The sequence below is a fragment of the Thalassophryne amazonica genome, chromosome 12, assembly GCF_902500255.1.
Source record: "Thalassophryne amazonica chromosome 12, fThaAma1.1, whole genome shotgun sequence".
Lineage (NCBI taxonomy): Eukaryota > Metazoa > Chordata > Actinopteri > Batrachoidiformes > Batrachoididae > Thalassophryne > Thalassophryne amazonica.
In genome coordinates, this window is record NC_047114.1 from 43902269 (window position 1) to 43923581 (window position 21313).

Below are 21313 nucleotides of genomic sequence, written 5' to 3' on the forward strand. Positions count from 1 at the left end.
GTCCGATATATCTGTCCATCAGCTTTTGCGACTCCGTGTTGAGAGGAATGTTCTTTGTTGACAGCCAGACCTCCTGCCCGGGCTGATATTCCGGGGCCGGGTCACGTCGGCGGTCTGCATGGCTCTTCGCCCTCGTCTGGGCTTTCAGCAGGGCAGAGCAGGCTGCACGCCACACCCGACGGCACCTCCTGAGGTGGGCCTGGACCGAGGGAACCCCGACCTCTCCCTCCACAGCCAGAAACAATGGGGGCTGGTACCCCAAACACGCTTCAAATGGGGAGAGGCCAGTTGCTGATGAAACTTGACTGTTATGAGCGTACTCGATCCAGGCCAGATGTTGACTCCAGGCCGTCGGGTGCGCGGAGGTCATACACCGCAGGGCCTGTTCCAGCTCTTGATTAGCCCGCTCTGCTTGTCCGTTGGTCTGTGGGTGGTACCCGGACGAAAGGCTCACGGTGGCCCCCAGTTCCCTGCAGAAACTCCTCCAGACCTGGGAGGAGAACTGAGGACCACGATCCGAGATGATGTTCGTAGGGATACCATGCAGACGTATGACGTGGTGGACCAGGAGGTCTGCAGTCTCCTGGGCTGATGGGAGCTTCGGGAGGGCCACGAAGTGGGCCGCCTTGGAGAACCGGTCCACTATCGTCAGGATGGTTGTCATACCCTGGGACGCCCTCTGGCATTGGCCAGCAGTACCTCCTCTTCGGGCGGCCCACATAACAGTCCCTACAGACATCCAGGAGAACACCAGTTGGTTGAGGGGGGTTGGGTCTTCAGAACCAGTCTTCACCCGTAGTCCATTTTGCAACTGCCATAGTCGACCTTTATTTTTACTCATGGGTGTAGCCGCACAGGTGTCAGCACCACAGTCAGAAGTCGTCCACATCGTCAGTGGGCCCCCTTCATATTCACACCTACTGTCAATTTAAAGTTTCCAGTTCATCTAACCAGCATGTCTTTAGAAGTGGGAGGAAGCCGAAGCACCCAGAGAGAACCCACGCAAACATGGTTAGAACATACAAACTCCACACAGAAAGGACCTGGTGGGAAGTGATACCATGAGTTTCTTGTTGGGAGACAACAACCATGAAGCCCATTGCACAAGGTCTGTTAGAAAAGTATTGGACCTTTTTATTTTTTGCAAAAACCTTATGGATTTGAATCACGCGTGATTGCATCAGCCAAGCTTGAACCTTCGTGCGCATGTGTGAGTTTTTTCACATCTGTCAGTTGCGTCATTCGCCTGTGAGCAGGCTTTGAGTGAGCAGTGGTCCACCCCTCTCGTCGGATTTTCATTGTGAGGAAAATGTCTGAACGGCTGGAGCAGCGCTGCATCAAAATTTTCCAGAAACTGTGAGAGACAGCCAAGTGGACACCATTCGGAAAATTCAGATGGCTTTCAGGGATGATTTTATGGGCATCACACAGATTAAGGAGTTTTACAGCCGGTTTAAAGACGGCGCACAATGGCGGAGGGCGCGCCGCGCTCCGAGCGGCGAGCGACAGGCTGAAACGACCAGATCATTTCCAAACTGAATGCTGTGTTGATCCGGGACGTCGTCTGACTACCAGAAAAATGGCAGAAAAGGTGGACATAGCACTTTCCCGGCACATTCCACTGTTGAAGGAGATTTTGTCATGAAAACAGGCACGGAGGAATTTGCCACGGAGCCACTAATGGTGCGGAACGAAAGCACCTCCGTGATGGTCTCACAGGACATGTTGTGACATGCTCAGCTCTTCGACAATTTCTCGGATACACACTTGACTGAAAAGCCACCCAAAGCCGTCTGATTCTTCCGAATGGTGGAAGAGCTGGGCCCGTGAGACTTCCAACACGGAGGTGCTTTTTGTTCCACGCCATTAGCGGCTCCGTCCTGACGCATGAATTCCGCCACACGTCTTTCATTACAAAATCTCCTGTAACAGTGTAATGTGCCGAAAAAGTGCTATGTCCACCTCTCTTGCCATTTCTCTGGTAGCCAGACGACGTCCCGGATCAACACAGCCTTCACTTTGGAAATGATCTGGTCATTTCAGCCTGTTGATGGCCGCTCGAAGCGCGGCGCGCCCTCAGCCGCTGTAGGCCGTCTTTAATCCGGTTGTAATGCTCCTTAATCTGTGTGATGCCCATAAGATCTTCACCGAAAGCCATCTGAAGTTTCCGAATGGTTTCCACCTGGCTGTCTCTCATAGTTTCTGAAAAAATTTTGATGCAGCAAAGCGGCAGTCGCTCAGCCATTTTCCTGACAATGAAAATCCGCCGAGGGGGCTGGACCACTCCTCCCACAAAGCGTGCTCACAGGCGAATGACGCAACTGACAGGCATGAAAAAACTCACGCATGCGCACGAAGGTTCAAACTTGGCTGATGCAATCACATGTGATTCAAATCCATAAGGTTATTGCAAAAAATAAAAAGGTCCGATACTTTTATAACAGACCTCGTATATCGTGAAAACATGCCAGATGCAGCATAACCTTGTGGTGTTGAACTGCATTTGATTTTACAGATGGTCCTGTGGTCAACATTTTGCATCAAACTCACGCATTCTGAAAGATTATTAATCATATTATAATGTCATATTTTCTGTGTCAGTCACACTCACCTGCTGTGACAGGTGCGAGATGAGAGTGGCGTTGAACAGTAGACTCTCAGCAGTGGTATGGATAGAGTTGATGATTTCTTTTATTTGTGATATTCGCATCTTTATGTTGTCCATGAAAGGCTGTGAAGATTTGCGCAGTTGATCAGTTAGTTTGGCCACCATAGCATCAATGAAAGCCTTATCATAAGGAACGGGAAAGGTCACAGTGTTGTAGTGTTTCCCTGGTCCCATCCGTATGCTGATCTCTGGGATCACAACAGTGACCTGGTGTCCACGCCGACCCATTTCTTGGGCAATGGCCTTTATTCCGATCCAGTTGCTCCCATCCATGGGAATGACCAGTAAGTTACCTCTGAAAGTAGATGATCCAGGTCCATCTAGAGTGTCTGTCGTTTCCACCTTTTCCACCACAGAGCGGCTCGTCTTACCTGCATTCACAATCACTTCCAGATCTGTGTTTAGCAGGAGGTACAGAAAGACTGCTGCTGTCAACATGATTTTCTTTCCTGTCTTGTCAACAGCTCACTGAAGTAAAGCACCTTAAAGTTGGCTGCAAACTGAAGGTGTGACAGACTGCAAAAATGCACCCTTTTAGTGTTGAATGCACATTCCTTCTCTTCCGCTCAGCCAACTTTTGAGTGCAAAGTCCTGAAACGAGTGTGACAAAAGCAGCTCTGTAGATCTGGCATCAGCAAATGCAGCAGGTCATTGATCTCAGCTTGTCATTGATTGCACACAATTTTAATTTGAAAAATTAGCAGAAACTTGGATGCAGTAATGTCAAGAATTTTCAATATATTATCAATTATTAATGTCTTTACTTTGTTTTGCTGTCTTTTGCTGATTTTGTCTTTGATCTCATTCTTCATATACACATTTATATACATGTTTCAATTATATAATGTGTTTCATTTTAATATTACTCTCTTTGTTAATCACTGATTTGCTAAAGTACGTAGTTATATTCACTACATTGATTGATTGATACATACCTATTCACCATATTCAGTGAACTGTTTTAAGTAATCATTAACTGCTCACACGGGAAGATGAACAGATGAACTTTGGCTCAGTGAGAGGGCAGACTGTTTTGCTGAGATCATGTTTTTGTTGAGCACAGATGTACGTTTTAATTAACAGTTCAGCCTTGAGCTGGGAGCGGTGTGACCTGCGTATTAGTTCAGGGTTACGCTGTTTACTTCATGAGACTGGAAGCTTAAAGCCATAACAATTTCATATCGATGTGAGAATAGACTTGGTGGCACTATTTGTTTGGTATTTTGTCTTTTCTACACTCAACAAAAATATAAACGCAACACTTTTGGTTTTGCTCCCATTTTGTATGAGATGAACTCAAAGATCTAAAACTTTTTCCACATACACAATATCACCATTTCCCTCAAATATTGTTCACAAACCAGTCTAAATCTGTGATAGTGAGCACTTCTCCTTTGCTGAGATAATCCATCCCACCTCACAGGTGTGCCATATCAAGATGCTGATTAGACACCATGATTAGTGCACAGGTGTGCCTTAGACTGCCCACAATAAAAGGCCACTCTGAAAAGTTTTATCACACAGCACAATGCCACAGATGTCACAAGATTTGAGGGAGCGTGCAATTAGCATGCTGACAGCAGGAATGTCAACCAGAGCTGTTGCTCGTGTATTGAATGTTCATTTCTCTATCATAAGCCATCTCCAAAGGCGTTTCAGAGAATTTGGCAGTACATCCAACCAGCCTCACAACCGCAGACCACGTGTAACCACACCAGCCCAGGACCTCCACATCCAGCATGTTCACCTCCAAGATCATCTGAGACCAGCCACTCGGACAGCTGCTGAAACAATCGGTTTGCATAACCAAAGAATTTCTGCACAAACTGTCAGAAACCGTCTCAGGGAAGCTCATCTGCATGCTCGTCGTCCTCATCGGGGTCTCGACCTGACTCCAGTTCGTCGTCGTAACCGACTTGAGTGGGCAAATGCTCACATTCGCTGGCGTTTGGCACGTTGGAGAGGTGTTCTCTTCACGGATGAATCCCGGTTCACACTGTCCAGGGCAGATGGCAGACAGCATGTGTGGCGTTGTGTGGGTGAGCGGTTTTCTGATGTCAGTGTTGTGGATCGAGTGGCCCATGGTGGCGGTGGGGTTATGGTATGGGCAGGCGTCTGTTATGGACGAAGAACACAGGTGCATTTTATTGATGGCATTTTGAATGCACAGAGATACCGTGACGAGATCCTGAGGCCCATTGTTGTGCCATACATCCAAGAACATCACCTCATGTTGCAGCAGGATAATGCACGGCCCCATGTTGCAAGGATCTGTACACAATTCTTGGAAGCTGAAAATGTCCCAGTTCTTGCATGGCCAGCATACTCACCGGACATGTCACCCATTGAGCATGTTTGGGATGCTCTGGACCGGCGTATACGACAGCGTGCACCAGTTCCTGCCAATATCCAGCAACTTCGCACCCCATTGAAGAGGAGTGGACCAACATTCCACAGGCCACAATTGACAACCTGATCAACTCTATGCGAAGGAGATGTGTTGCACTGCATGAGGCAAATGGTGGTCACACCAGATACTGACTGGTATACCCCCCCAATAAAACAAAACTGCACCTTTCATAGTGGCCTTTTATTGTGGACAGTCTAAGGCACACCTGTGCACTAATCATGGTGTCTAATCAGCATCTTGATATGGCACACCTGTGAGGTGGGATGGATTATCTCAGCAAAGGAGAAGTGCTCACTATCACAGATTTAGACTGGTTTGTGAACAATATTTGAGGGAAATGGTGATATTGTGTATGTGGAAAAAGTTTTAGAGCTTTGAGTTCATCTCATACAAAATCGGAGCAAAACCAAAAGTGTTGCGTTTATACTTTTGTTGCGTGTATATGCCTGTATGCAAGTTATTCTTAATAAATACAGGAAGCGAGTGGGCGGGGCCCTTCAGAGCTGACGAGGCGGTCTGTGACAAGGTTCACGCTCGTTCTGCTCTCTCCTGATTCAGGAAAAAAATTCAGTGTCTCCTGCATGGTTATTTTCTGTGTTAACTGAGCTGTTCTTTTCCAGGTCCAACTCTGAACACCTATGACAAGTAACATCAGATTTACAGTGCATTATCCTAATATATGGAGTGATGATGAAACCAAAAATCCACATTTATGAATCATCAATAAATTGCAGTTTATATAAAACAATGCAAATTTAGGGATCATTACAAAATGGCACAATATGGATACAGTGGTCATCAACCAAGTTCTGTTGTAAATGACATGTCAAAGATTAGGGGATTATCAACAAAGCTCTGTCTAAATAACAAAAGACAGCATTGGGAATCATCAATAAATTGCTGTCTGAAGGACAAAACAAAGAAAGATCTAGGGATCATCAATAAATTACTGTCTAAATGGCACTACGCAATTTTTTTTTTTTTTTTACCTCATTCTGTTGTGTGGGCCGCCAGAAGAGGAGGTACTGCTGGCCCACCACCAGAGGGCGCCCTGCCTGAAGTGCGGGCTTCAGGCACGAGAGGGCGCTGCCGCCACGGACACAGCCGGGAGTGACAGCTGTTACTCATTACTTCCTGACAGCTGTCACTCATTCTTCATCATCTCACTCCATAAAACCCAGACGTCATCTCCGAGATATCATACTTCATTGGAGGTCATATCATCAGCCATTTGTGTTATCTTAAGCTGTATATTGTGAGTGTTTGCAGGAGTACCGGTCCCTCTTCCTGTGGAGGCTGAGTGAGTGCAGGACGGCACTCTTTTCCTCTGAGGGATTACTGTAAATACATCAGCATTCTGAGTGAGAGGTGGAGGTGGCATTCCCACCGTTATTGTTACTGGGTGTACACACACCCACACTTGACTGTCTTTGTTCTCGCCAGCAGTACCAGATCCGACAGTCGGGGACGGTGATCACCTGGGAATTCGGGACTTGGCGGCTCCAGTATTCACCAGGTTCTGTGGCGGTGGAAATCGTGTGGTTCCGGCTCTTCTCAGGACAGACGTCTTCTATCCTCGAGCCTGCCCACACGTCACCTTTGTGGATTGACTGTAATTATATTCTGAGATTGTCTGTATATTCGTTGTGCATATTTCACAACATTAAATTGTTACTTTTTGGCTCATCTATTGGCCATTCATTTGCGCCCCCTGTTGTGGGTCCATGTCACTACACTTTCACAACACATTCACTTGTGTGTGTGTGTGTGTGTGTGTGTGTGTGTGTGTGTGTGTGTATATATATATATATATATATATATATATATATATATATATACACTGGTAAAATCCACAGCCATTGACATTTTTAATTTGTTCTGCTGATGGAGTTTCCTGCTATGATGGCTACTTTTGAGTTCTAAAACATAGAACTGTGTAGCCAGTTAACAGTAAATATAGACAACTGAAATACACATATTTAGGTAAAGGCAGAAGTTAAAACAAATTTGTTTAAAAGAGAATGTAGATTAGGCCTACTGTGTCCTGTAATACAGGTAAAGTCTCCAAATTGTTTTAAGAAAAATAAAACAGGTAACATGTTGTGCATGCAGTCAGATCCATAAGTAGCTGGACAGTGACACAATTTTTGAACTTTGCTTAATGTTAAGGAGATTGGTGAGGGAAGCTACCAAGAAAACTTTAACATACCATACCATACCACTTTATTTATATTGCACATTACACAAACAGAGTAGTTTCCAAAGTGCTGTACAACAAATAAAAAAAGTAGTAGGTTTCTGTAGGTGTGACAATACTATGCATAGAACAGCTTTATTTGGTTGTGTGCTTCATGGTGAAGTAGCACAAAGAAGGATTTTCTTTAAAAGATGTGAAAATCCTTTTGTGTTCCAATTCTCCATAAAGCTGTGGAAGCCAAAAGTTGCATTGCACACAGTTTTTCCAGTCACGGAAACCTGTTACTCTTTCAGAGTTGTTGTAGATATCTTGGTGGCTTCCCTCACTTGTCTCATTCTTACATGTTTACTCAGTTTTTGAGAAGTGCCTACTCCAGACAAATTTCCAATGCAGTACCATACTGTTTGTATTTCCCTAATCCTTCATTTTCTATACCCACCCAGGATGCCAGTCTATCAGTAGCTTGTACACAGAAAAATCTACACACCTACAGTTTCCAGTTCACCTAAATTGCATGCCTTTGAAAATGGGAGGAAGTCCATACACCTGGAGAGAACACACAAACTCCACACAGAAGAGACCAGGCGGGAAGAGATCCCAGGACCTTCTTGTTGAGAGGCAACAGTGCTAACCACTATTCCACCATGCTGCTTTTTTTTATTTTTTTTTTATAATGAATGTAAATAAAGTTCAAGACGTTCATGTGTCCATTCCCTGACTTGTCTCAAGAAAACTGGCTACAAAAGTGATTCTTTGTATTAACAATAATCCTTGTATTTAGTTTGGCCTCCAACAATGTAAGGACTGTGTATATAAATGGATGTAATTCTGAAATTATTAATGTAATATTTTTGTTATCCCTGTTGAATTAAAGTGAAAAGTCTACACTACACACATCTTGAGGTTTTTTTTTTGTCTTTCAGTTCCATTGTGATGTTGTACAGATGCTCCAGAAGGAGTTTTAAACGTACGAGGGCTGTCAATAAAGTATAGGTCCTTTTTATTTTTTTCAAAAACTACATGGATTTCATTCATATGTTTTTACATCAGATATGCTTGAACTCTCGTGCGCATGCGTGAGTTTTTCCACGCCTGTCGGTGACGTCATTCGCCTGTGAGCACTCCTTGTGGGAGGAGTCGTCCAGCCCCTCGTCGGAATTCCTTTGGCTGAGAAGTTGCTGAGAGACTGGCGCTTTGTTTGATCAAAATTTTTTCTAAACCTGTGAGACACATCGAAGTGGACACGGTTCGAAAAATTAAGCTGGTTTTCGGTGAAAATTTTAACGGCTGATGAGAGATTTTGAGGTGATTCTGTCGCTTTAAGGACTTCCAACACAGCGGGACGTCGTGCAGCGCTCCCAGGCGCCGTCATCAGCCTGTTTCAAGCTGAAAACCTCCACATTTCAGGTTCTATTGATCCAGGACGTCGTGAGAGAACAGAGAAGTTTCAGAAGAAGTCAGTTTCAGCATTTTATCCGGATATTCCACTGTTAAGGGAGATTTTTTTTAATGAAAGACGTGCGGACGGATTGCAGCGTCGGCTCGCAGCCGCCGCGACGCTCCGCCACAGGAAAAACACCTCCGTTGGAAGCCTTAAGGACAAGTTGGAACATGTCCAGCTGTTAAACAATTTCTCATATACTCACTCCACTGAAAGCCATCAAAAGCCGCCTGGATTTTACAAATGGTTATCAACACGGAGGTGTTTTTCCTGTGCCCGTCCGCACGTCTTTCATTAAAAAAATCTCCTTTAACTGTGGAATATCCGGATAAAATACTGAAACCGACTTCTTCTGAAACTTCTCTGTTCTCTCACGACGTCCTGGATCAATAGAGCCTGAAATGTGGAGGTTTTCAGCTTGAAACAGACTGACGACGGCGCCTGAGAGCGCTGCACGACGTCTCGCTCCGTGGGAAGTCCTTAAAGCGACAGTATCACCTCAAAATGTCTCATCAGCCATTAAAATTTTCACCGAAAACCAGCTTAATTTTTCGAACCGTGTCCACTTTGATGTGTCTCACAGGTTTAGAAAAAACTTTGATCAAACAAAGCGCCAGTCTCTCAGCAACTTCTCAGACAAAGGAATTCCGACGAGGGGCTGGACGACTCCTCCCACAAGGAGTGCTCACAGGCGAATGACGTCACCGACAGGCGTGGAAAAACTCACGCATGCGCACGAGGGTTCAAGCATGTCTGACGTAAAAACATATGAATGAAATCCATATAGTTTTTGAAAAAAATAAAAAGGACCTATACTTTATTGACAGACCTCGTACTTATTACGTTTTGTGTGTTGTCTACGTTAGCCACAGTGTTGATGCACACAGATGCTGATAGTGCAGCAGATAACAGAATAGTTGCAGAGGAATCCTTCAAATCTGGTTACAAGCACCAAAGTTTTCTTTTGGTACATATTTTAGAAAAATAACGTTAGCCATTTTAATTTTCAATAGGGGGCCAAGCAGGGGTCAATTGAAGAACTGCATAAGGGTCAAAAAATGTTCCAATCATATTGAAAACTATACCACATTATGTGTCTGATCACAAAGATTTCAAAAAAGTATAGTTTGGACTATCTGTGACTATCTGTGATGCCTCCGTCGAGGAGGCATCTTTTCCAGATGCCTCCTGGACACCTTGCTGGAGAGGTGTTCCGGGCATGTCCCATCGGGAGGAGGCCCCGGGGAAGACCCAGGACATGCTGGAGGGACTACGTCTCTCGGCTGGCTTAGGAATGCCTTGGGGCTCCCCTGGAGGAGCTGGGGGAGGTGTGTGTGGATCGGAAGGTCTGGGCGGCTTTGCTTGAGCTGCTGCCCCCGCGACCCGACTCCAGATAAAGCGGAAGAAAATGGATGGATGGATGGATGTGTCACTGTCCAGCTACTTATAAACCTGAATGTAGTATTGACCGCTGCAGATTCTGTCAGACAGGGAGCAGAAAAACAGGATCTGTGCAGGTCTCTAAATTCACCATAGTCAGGGAATGTTCCTTAGATGATAGTGTGTGCGTGAAGTGGAAATTAAGAAAGGTTGTTGCCACTATTGTCCTTAAATTATTTTCAGATGTGAGAACAAGGTGAAAGGTGCCTTACGCAACTGAAGTAATTATAGGTATTTGTATACCACACAACAGCTTCTCTATTCAAGGATTAACAAGCTGGTTGCCATTTCACCCTACATACGAGGTCTGTCAATAAAGTATAGGTCCTTTTTATTTTTTTCAAAAACTATATGGATTTCATTCATATGTTTTTACGTCAGACATGCTTGAACCCTCGTGCGCATGCGTGAGTTTTTCCACGCCTGTCAGTGACGTCATTCGCCTGTGAGCACTCCTTGTGGGAGGAGTCGTCCAGCCCCTCGTCGGAATTCCTTTGTCTGAGAAGTTGCTGAGAGACTGGTGCTTTGTTTGATCAAAGTTTTTTCTAAACCTGTGAGACACATCGAAGTGGACACGGTTCGAAAAATTAAGCTGGTTTTCGGTGAAAATTTTAACGGCTGATGAGAGATTTTGAGGTGATACTGTCGCTTTAAGGACTTCCCACGGAGCGAGACGTCGTGCAGCGCTCCCAGGCGCCGTCGTCAGTCTGTTTCAAGCTGAAAACCTCCACATTTCAGGCTCTATTGATCCAGGACGTACGTCGGGACGCAGCCGGCGCGGTGCGGCGGCACAGGAAAAACACCTCCGTGTTGATAACGGCGGCTTTTGATGGCTTTCAGTGGAGTGAATATATGAGAAATTGTTTAACAGCTGGACATGTTCCAATTTGTCCTTAAGGCTTCCAACGGATGTGTTTTTCCTGTGGCGGAGCGTCGCGGCAGCTGCGAGCCGACGCTGCAATCCGCCCGCACGTCTTTCATTAAAAAAAATCTCCCTTAACAGTGGAATATCCGGATAAAATGCTGAAACCGACTTCTTCTGAAACTTCTCTGTTCTCTCACGACGTCCTGGAAAACTCACGCATGCGCACGAGGGTTCAAGCATGTCTGACGTAAAAACATATGAATGAAATCCATATAGTTTTTGAAAAAAATAAAAAGGACCTATACTTTATTGACAGCCCTCGTACAAATTACCTGGATATGAAGGCTTGAAAGATTTTTCTCTTTGTTTCTTTTTTAATGCTGAAGAAAATGTCTGCAACAGGCTGAAAAGCAGTAATTTGAAGAGGGATCATCACACACCCTCCTTGTCTGACTTGGCTTTTTGGTACAGCTGGTTACGGAGGAGTCAACGAATGTTCTGGCATTCCTTCTTTTTTCAAGTACGTTGGAGGCGGCCCTTATAAGATCTGTAGAAAAAATAATTTCATACTTAACTCTTACATCTGGCACACATTCACTGTCAGGACTAGAAGGAGACAAAATGTGTTGATTTCTCATTGGAGGCACCAGTTTCCAGGAGCCTCTTCCCTTTTTCTCCGTTGGAAATCTCATGCACAACTTTGTGTCCCCTTTTCCTCTGAAAAGCCCACAAGGATCATCAAATGCCCCACCCACATCCCCACTATGTCCAGGCTAGAACAATGGCCTATGATTAACACAGGATGACCTCAAACATTCCTGTGTTCTTTTATAATTTAGAGCCAATTGCAAATTGTAAAACTATCTGATATTATATTTGTTACTTCCCAGTCAGTATTTCCTGAAAATAACTGATTTTACTTAATGGCTGTATCTAAATACTCTATATATCTGGATGTGACAATACTGGTTATTGAAAGTTGGCTATGTTGTATTTGTTATTGAAGGCATCAAGTGGAATATCTCCTGATGTTATTTATTTTCCATCAAGGAAGCTGTGTTTCACCCCTTTGTTTATTTCTTTGTTTGTGTGACTGTGAACAGGAATACACAAAAACTAATGAATCCATTTTAATTAAACTTGGAGGAGGGATGGGACATGGTACAAAGAAAATGCTATTTAATTTTGGTGTGGATCTGGATCAAGGGGCAGATGAAAAACAGTGATATTGTTATTTCATTGATGAGTTGGTGAGCTAGAATGTTGAGGACATTTGGATTAATTTGTCTAAAATTAATGCACAAATTTTCATGAGAAAGAAAAATTTTATGTTTTCCATGATTGTCTCATTGTGAGTGTACTTTGGTTCAGATCCAGATAATGTTCCAGATCTGATGTACAAAATTCATTGTTTTTATTACATCCGCCAGTAAAATCATTGGCGTTTATGTATCTGTCTGTCTGCCTGTTAGCAGGATTACATCAAATCTAGTGCACAGATTTTGACGATATTTTCACCACAGATACATATTAGACCATGAAAGACTCACTTTACAAAGGCTTTGAAGGATTATGTCAAAACTACTACACAGATTATCACCAAATTTGCACTGCTGATAGATATTAGGGCATGGAAGACTCCACTGAATTTTGGAGGTGATCCGGATCTGGATTCTGGATACAGTTTCACTTTATGTAGGCTTTGAAGGATTACGTCAAAACTATGTCTGCATTTATATAGTGCTTTTCCATCTGCATCAGATGCTCAAAGCACTTTAAAATAATGCCTCACATTCACCCGATGTCAGGGTGCTGCCATACAAGGTGCTCACTACACACTGGGAGCAACAGGGGGATTAAAGACCTTGCCCAAGGGCCCTTAGTGATTTTCCGGTCAGGCTGGGATTTAAACCAAAGATTCTCTGGTCTCAAGCCCAACGCTTAACCCCAAGACCATCACCTGTTCAGAGTTATTCAGTGACTCAGAGTTATGCGCAATATTGTCAAAGATCTTGTGCAAATGTCTTCCAGTCATTTCACATATATTTGTTGTACTTATTGTAAAAAAAAAAAGAACAATGTTCACCATTTCAGTACTTTGGTAAAATAATTTCCTTTGGGATAAATAAAGGTGATCTTATCTTATATACACAAACACACACACACACACACACACACACACACACACACACACACACACACACACACACACACACACACACACACACACACACACATATATATATATATACAGTAGTGTTCAGAATAATAGTAGTGCTATGTGACTAAAAAGATTAATCCAGGTTTTGAGTATATTTCTTATTGTTACATGGGAAACAAGGTACCAGTAGATTCAGTAGATTCTCACAAATCCAACAAGACCAAGCATTCATGATACGCACACTCTTAAGGCTATGAAATTGGGCTATTAGTAAAAAAAAAAAGTAGAAAAGGGGGTGTCTAAGGATTTACAGTGAAGCCAAAAATGTTGGCATTACTTTAATGTTCACGCTTTGGTAGATTTCCACTTCCTGACTCTTGCAGTGATCTACACAAAGCAAAATGTCACATTTTTTGTTATAAAGGTGAGCAAATAAATGTTGCTGGCAGGACATTTGAATAAGAATTTTGCAGAGGGGAATCGTTTACATAAATCGTATAAATAAAAAAAAACTACATCCATTCGCCTTCGTTATATGATCAATGATCATCCCACAGGTATTTCACCAATAACTGTTATTGTTAATTGTATCTGTTGTGTGGGCCGCTGAAGAGGAGGTACTGCTGGCCCACCACCACAAGATGGCGCCCTGCTTGAAGTGCGGGCTTCAAGCACGAGAGGGCGTCGGAGCGACCAGGAGTGACAGCTGTCACTCATCATCCGTACCAGCTGTCACTCATCCACATCACCACCACCATAAAGGCCGGACTGCAACTCCACCTCCCCGCCGAGAAATCAGCTACCATTCAGGTAATTTTCTCTGCTGAACAAAACCTTGTGTAATAGTCTGAACTCTTTTGCAGCGGTTTTCCTGTGATGGTGTCCTTATCTGTGGGATTGGCGTTTGGTGTGATCAGCGACGGCTTCGCTTCACACCCCAACCAGATAAGTGATTAGACAGGAGCTGCACGAGTGTGTGATTGGAGGTGGAGGTGCTCCCTCCTTACTGAATACAGACTGTGGGATTACTGAGTGTGCGTCCTCACACTCATCAGGACTGTCTCTGTTCTCTGCCAGCAGTACCGGGTCTGACTGCTGAAGACAGCGGCCACCTAGGGCGCAGGGCTTGGCGGCTCCGGTGTTCTTCAGCTCCGTTGGTGGTGGAAGCTGTGTGGGATCCGGCTCTTCTCTCGCCAGGCGTCTTCTATCGTCGAGCCTGCCCACACGTCACCTGGTGTATAATTGACAGTCCACCATATTGTTATTGTCTGTACGTCGTTGAGCGATTCACAACATTAAATTGTTACTTTTGGCTTATCCATTGTCCGTTCATTAACGCCCCCTGTTGTGGGTCCGTGTCACGACACTTTCACAACAGTATCTGTATGAAAGATTGAACATTTGAGGGCATAGTCTCAAGGTATAATCACAACAACGCATAGGCTCATGATATTTAGGAATTTGAATGCTGGTTTTACAGTGGATATTTCTGGCACTGAGCCATATACTATATGTATGCGGGTGTCAGTAAGGTTTATTACTGACACTTTCCACCATTTAGGTGCCCATATACTGAGACTGGCAACGTTCAACGTCTCAGGTTTTGACTGACAGGCGTCATATTTTTTTTCAACTCCAGCATGATGTTGCATTGATCACATTATAAATCACACACAGCACAGCAATTTGTTGGATGCATAGTTTTACTCTCTAAAAAGCTTAAAAATGAGGGGATGTTGTGCATATGAATGCAAAAATCGATCTGCAATTGGTTATAAAATGTAAAGTTTTTTTGCAAATACAGGAAGGTGAAAAATAAGAGCAAATAAAGCAGTATCCAGCTTATGTCTCTGTCAGACAAGTTCATATTCAAGCTTATAAATAGTGTGTAGGATCCTACGGCGCATCCGAAAAGTATTCACAGCGCTTCACTTCTTCCACATTATGTTACAGCTTTATTCCAAAATGGAGGAAGTTATTTTTCCCCTCAACACAATACCCCGTAATGACAATGTGAAAGGTTGTTGTTTGGCGGGATTTTTGCAAATTGTTTAAAAATACACACACACACACACACACACACACACACACACAAAAAAAAAACCCAAGACATTCCATGTACATAAGTCTTTGCCATGAAGCTCAAAATTGAGCTCAGGTGCATCCTGTTTCGACTGATCATCCTTGAGATGTTTCTACAGCTTAATTGGAGTCCACCTGGGGTAAATTCATTTGATTGGACATGATTTGGAAAGGTACACACCCTGTCTACATATAAGGTCCCACAGTTGACAGTGCATGTCAGAGCACAAACCAAGCATGAAGTCAAAGGAATTGTTTGTAGACCTTTGAGACAGGATTGTCTCAAGGTATAATCTGGGGAAGGCTACAGAAACATTTCTGCTGTTTTGAAGGTCCCAGTGAGCAAAGTGGCCTCCTTCATCTGTAAATGGAAGAAGTTTGGATCCACCAGGACTCTTCACAGAGCTGGCCGCCAGTCTAAATTGAGTGATCAGGGGTGAAAGGCCTTAGTCAGGGAGGAAACCAAGAACCCGATGGTCACTCCGTCAGAGCTCCAACATTCTTCTGTGGAAGAGGAGCTTCCAGAAGGACAACTATCTCTGCCGCAATTCACCAATCAGGTCTGTATGGTAGAGTGGACAGACAGAAGACATTCCTTAGTAAAAGGCACATGGCAGCCCACCTGGAGTTTGCCAAAAGGCACCTGAAGGACTCAGACCATGAGAAACAAAATTCTCTGTTCTGATGAGACAAAGATTGAACTCTTTGGTGTGAATACCAGAGCTCATGTTTGGAGGAAACCAGGCACCATCCCTCCAGTGAAGCATGGTGGTGGCAGCATCATGCTGTGGGGATGTTTTTCAGTGGCAGGAACTGGGAGATTAGTCAGGATTGAGGGAAAGATGAACGTAACAATATACAGAAACATCCTGGATGAAAACCTGCTCCAGAGCACTCTGGACCTCAGACTGGGGTGACAGGTCGTCTTTCAGCAGGACAGTGACCCTAAGCACACAGCCAAGATATCAAAAGAGTAGCTTCAGGTCAAGTCTGTGAATGTCCTTGAGTGGCCCAGCCAGAGCCCAGACCTGAATCCGATTGAACATCTCCGGAGAGATCTGACAATGGCTGTCTACCGACGCTCCCCATCCAGCCTGATGGAGCTTGAGAGCTGCTGCAAAGAGGAATGGACAAAACTGCCCAAAGATAAGTGCACCAAGCTTGTGGCATCATATTGCTGCCAAAGGTGCATCAACAAAGTATTAAGCAAAGGGTGTGAATACTTATGTACAAGTACATGTAAATTTGCAAAAATAAATAAATATATAAATAAGTACGTAAATAGGTTTTCATGTCGTCATTATGGGGCGTCGTGAGTAGAATTTTGAGGATGAAAAAATTAATTTCATCCTTTTTGGAAAAAAGGCTGTAACAAAACAAAAAGTGGAAAAAGTGAAGCGCTGTGATTACTTCTGGATGCACAGAAGACACTACCTGTTATGACGTTTATGTAATTAACATGTATTCCTTAAACATATTTATGTCATACAAAGAACCCCACAGCAATGCCATTTTAGGTTATAAATAGTTTATCTATTTTGTCCTACGTTCCTTGCCGTAGTTTTGCCGTAAAGTAACAGTAATTGTCGTTCTTTAAGTCTGTCGTCAAAGGTCATAACAAACCGGGCAGGTGCTGTTTTCTACTTAAAACTTCATATTATTTCGCTAGAGGTACAGTTTGGTGCGCTTTCGAAGTGAGTGAAAATATTACCTTTCAAGGTCTGAAGGAGTAAATGAGTATTGTATCTTGTCATAATGTCATGTTAGCTTGGTAGCTAATTAGTTACAGCGACGCTGTTTACTCTCACAAAATTATTTTTTCACTTTGTATTAGTATATTTTCGTTATGTAACAATGTATCATTGGTACTATTAAGGCAGATTTGCTAAATATATCGAATTAATAGTTGGCCGTGTCAGATTATGCAGCTAATATGCACAAATACAGCATGTCGTGGATTTATTCAAAAATTAATATATAAAAGAGTTACCGATTATAACATATAAAGCATAAAATACATCGTGCAAACATTAAGTATTACTGTTTATCTTTGGTTAGCTTCCCTTTTCAATAGCTGGAGAGATAAAGTAAAAATGGTCAATTGGTTTGAATATATTCCTGGGTTTTTTGTTTATTTATTTTTTTTACTGAATACACATTGTAACAATTTTGTTAACTAAGGATATTCCCAGCATAAATTATAAATGCATTGTATATTGTTGGTCTTTCTCTGAGGTCGAATTTTACAAAAAAAAAAACACATCAGTGTACTCGTGTGTATCTCAGTGTACTACTTATATATTTTGTTGCAATACTCTTAAAGACTGTTATCAAAAACTCAGAATTGTTTGTCTTCTATTTTTACACTTTGTGTTTTGTTGCTCTGATTGTAAGCATTCCTCCAACTGTGGTGTATCTTAGTTGTAAAAACAATAACATGAGCAGCTCACACTAAACATGAGGCCGAGATCCACTGGAAAGCAGTTTAATAATAATGACATCTGCTTTCAGTATGGGAGGTGATCACGTCCCCAGCAAGATGTCTATGCCAGACTGGCAGCAGTGGAAAGTGAAAGGAACACCGCTAGAGTTCACACAACAGAGGCTGGAAGCCAGGGGCCTGAAGGACCCATGGTTACGGTCAGTAGTAGTCTGTTCATCCTGCTCTGCACTTCATTCAGTTATCTACCTAAAACAGATGTGTTCAACCACATAAGACCTGAGATACAGAACTTTCTCATTTCATAACTCTGACTTCATCTAACTGTATGTATTTTTGTGAACAAATTCAATAAGTTGAGAAACCTTTGAAAAAATGATAGAGATGATTGACAATTTAAATCAGCAGTGGTTTGTGCTGTAAAAACTATGGACTTCAGTCTGGCCTTGCTTGCAAATTATTTTTAATACTCCATGTTTGTGGCTCACTTCTCTGTGCATGAGCCAGCTCACAGGTGCCTCAGTGTTGCCTATTCCAGCAAATGCAGAAGGCCCCGGGGATGCTCGCGCTACACTTCAATTTTTGTTTTTCCCACCCAATCATGTCAATGTCAGTCATAAATAAACACACAGACAAGCTTCACCCTAAGAGCTGAAAGAATCCTTGCTTGAATGAAATAATTAATTGTTTATATAAATTTGGCAGGACGGCTGTGGTTGCTAAACTCTCATAAAACTGTGCATGTGTAAGAATGTGCACGCCTGTGCTGTGTTTAGCTCACATCATCTTGATAATGTCTGTGACTTGATTCATTTTATCGTGGCCCTCTCAACAATATTGCATTAATGATTTGTGGCAGTAACAACAAGAATTTGGTAAATTGTTCAGCCCAAGTGTAGTGCAGAGGAAGATGATAAATATGGAGTTCTTTTGGACCCCAGCATCAAGAATTTCCACTGTGATACTCTTGTCTCTTTTTCTCTCTGTAGTAATGAGGCATGGAGATATTCGGGTGGGTTCGCTCGACCTGTGACAATAACAGAGGTGCTGTTCAGAGGATTCAGGTGGGGTTTTGCTGCCTTTGCTGTTGCCCTGGCGATAGAATACTCCTTCTTCCCCCCAAAGAAAGGTGGCCACTGATCTGGAACACTGACCGCACCACAATGGATTCTAAAAATATCACATATGTTCTGTTGATTAAATTTCTCTATGATCACAACCTAGTCTCTTTTTGTGTGTCCACGTGGTCTCGGGGATGTGGATGACTGCAGGTGTCACTGAAGTAGTAATGAATTATTGTACAATTAATATGCATAAATAGATCTGATGACAAATTAATGTATTTGTTTGTACATAAATAACAAATTATGAAGCAATTATTTGGCCTTTTAAAGGGCATTAAAAACAGGAATTATAAAAAAGAATGTACAAATAAAATATTAATTGCCCCAATAAATAGTTCAAATTAAAAAGAAATTTACAAAACAAACAAAATGTTGATTTTAAAATCCATCAATCAATTAAAAAAATAAATGGATTTTAAAAATCAGTTTTAAAATGTACTTTAAAATCAATAACTGAATTCACAAATTGAAATTTAAAGAATGTAGATTATCATCTGGTACTGTATTGATAAGGACAATTTATTTTTGCAGGCTGCTTTTCTATATCCTATTAGCTTTTCAATTTACTTTGTCATTTAGCTTCTCCTTTTAGACTTGGAATTTAACTTTTCCACAAAGAAAAGCAGTTCAAATTAGGAATGGAATCAATGGATCTTTTTGGTCACATTACAGCACACAGCTGAAAGGTCTGTTCTTCATGCTAACACACAACCCTACCACTGTGTGCAGTCTGGATTGACTCCAAATTGGTTGAGTTACTATGACCTTGACAACCACTAATATGACTTCATATTAGTGTTTAATAGTAAGTATATATATATTTATATATATATATATATCACTAATTCCTCAAAATAGTAATTTTATCTCCTATAAGCTTTGAGCTAAGTATTTTACCTTGGCCTGTGGCTTTGGGTTTTAGCTGATTTTCTCAAAATTAAACTGCTTTTTCCTTCACTCACACTTAGTCATTGTACTAAAATTGGTCTAAATCTTATCAAACTCCCTGGATTATTTTATTCACAAACAGTCACGCCAACATACAACCTAAAACAATGCCATTGTAGCAGCTAGTACTTTCTCTCTCGTCTGTGTTGTGCGTTGTTCACTCCTCCGACTTGCTCCCCTCGGGATGCAAACACGATCTCCAGCATGGGAGGCTCTAACCAGAAATCCCAAAACCTGGGCTCTGGCCCTGTGGCCAGAGTCCTATTAGCTGTTGGGGAGATAAGTTTACTGCCTCCTATTACACAGCGACTCCTGCTGGTCTCTGTCACTGCCACGTGTGGCTGCTACAAAAATTGGAGTAATTGACGGTCATCCAAAGTCCAAGTGAATTGAGTTTGGGGGGGGAATCGTTAAGGGTGCAGGCCAAGGTTACAATTTTGGCTCAGTGCTGGTGGAGGGTATTAAAATTGATGTTTTGAGGAATTGTTATATACACACCCATAGTTACTATTAAACACTAATATGAAGTTAAATATCTTCTTTCTAGTGGTCACATGGCCTTGATTTATAACTCAACCTATTTACTATCTATAAGGTGTCCTTGCAACAAAAATATTTTGTAATTTACAGAGTGAATAAAATTAATTTGTATCTAAATTACCTTGTGAAAATCAATGAAAGTTCATATGAAAATGCAAGGAATTTTAAGAAAATTCAATATTTTATTTCCACATTATCAAGGTTCCACTCTGAGCTTTAGCAAATACATGGAAAATTAATTGAATAATATCCAAGGTGTAGGATTAAAAAAATAATTAACTATTCACTTGTAGAAAAGAGTTTCCCTTCTGGGCTTTTTTTTTTCTTTCCTTGCGGTCTGACATCAGCAGCCTGTGGAGCAAAATCCTGTGGATGACAAAGGCATTTAAGAATTCTCAAGTTGTCTTTATTGTTATTAGGCAAACTTTATATCAAACTGTCAGAAAGATTCACTTTAGACTAGAGTCCAACAGATATATCGATTGGCTGACTATCAGCCGATATGACCCTTTCACAACATATTGGTATTCGGCATTATTTTTGTCAATATGAAAACTTTTATTTAACAGAATAAACATTGCAGAAAACACTTTGGTTGTTGGAAATTGTCATTACTTTGTCTAGCAGCACTGATGCCATTAAGCTGTCAAGCATCATTAAGACCCCCATCAGAGCTTGGTGATATAATTTGGTTAGTGGTTATATTTTTAAGTTCATGTTTAAACTGCCATCAGGCCTCAGTTGCTTTTTTTTTTTTGTCATTTTTACCATTTTTTCCGTACATATAGACAGGTATACTGTATCTGTCGGACTCTACTTTAAACTATAGACCACAGCAAGCTGAAAGAGTATCTACTTCCAATTTGTGGGTGAAAATGCGTAAAAAAAATAAAAAAATAAAAGATGCTTCAGCTGTTTTTGTGTATGTATGTTGATTTCTAACATGGTGTATCCGCCACAATAAAAAGCAACAAATTTGTTGAATCATTTGCAATTC

General features: G+C 42.1%; 2 protein-coding genes across 3 annotated transcripts in view; one reads left to right on the forward strand and one right to left on the reverse strand.

Annotated features, from left to right (window-relative positions):
- The window catches only part of LOC117522434 (UDP-glucuronosyltransferase-like), a 76158-nt gene that overhangs the window by 24768 nt on the left and 30077 nt on the right, over positions 1-21313 (reverse strand). The window contains exon 1 of one of the 2 annotated variants that reach the window (XM_034183838.1): positions 2612-3218. The exons of the other annotated variant lie outside the window; for it this stretch is intronic. Within the exon in view, the coding sequence (XP_034039729.1) occupies positions 2612-3106 (495 nt within the window). The 5' untranslated portion in view covers positions 3107-3218. Of the gene's footprint in view, positions 1-2611; positions 3219-21313 lie in introns of those variants that run through there. 2 annotated transcript variants of the gene reach the window in all.
- ndufb3 (NADH:ubiquinone oxidoreductase subunit B3) lies at positions 16825-18920 on the forward strand. Its single transcript, XM_034183845.1, has 3 exons — positions 16825-16958; positions 17776-17904; positions 18694-18920. Exons 2-3 carry the CDS (start codon positions 17777-17779, stop codon positions 18842-18844), a joined length of 279 nt encoding a protein of 92 aa, XP_034039736.1. The 5' UTR covers positions 16825-16958; position 17776; the 3' UTR covers positions 18845-18920.

Bases quoted from the DNA above. Each gene is read 5' to 3' on its own strand.
- ndufb3 (XM_034183845.1), top strand. From the start codon at position 17,777: ATGGGAGGTGATCACGTCCCCAGCAAGATGTCTATGCCAGACTGGCAG. The intron at 17,905-18,693 runs GTCAGTAGTAGT...TTCTCTCTGTAG, and splicing joins CTGAAGGACCCATGGTTACG to TAATGAGGCATGGAGATATT.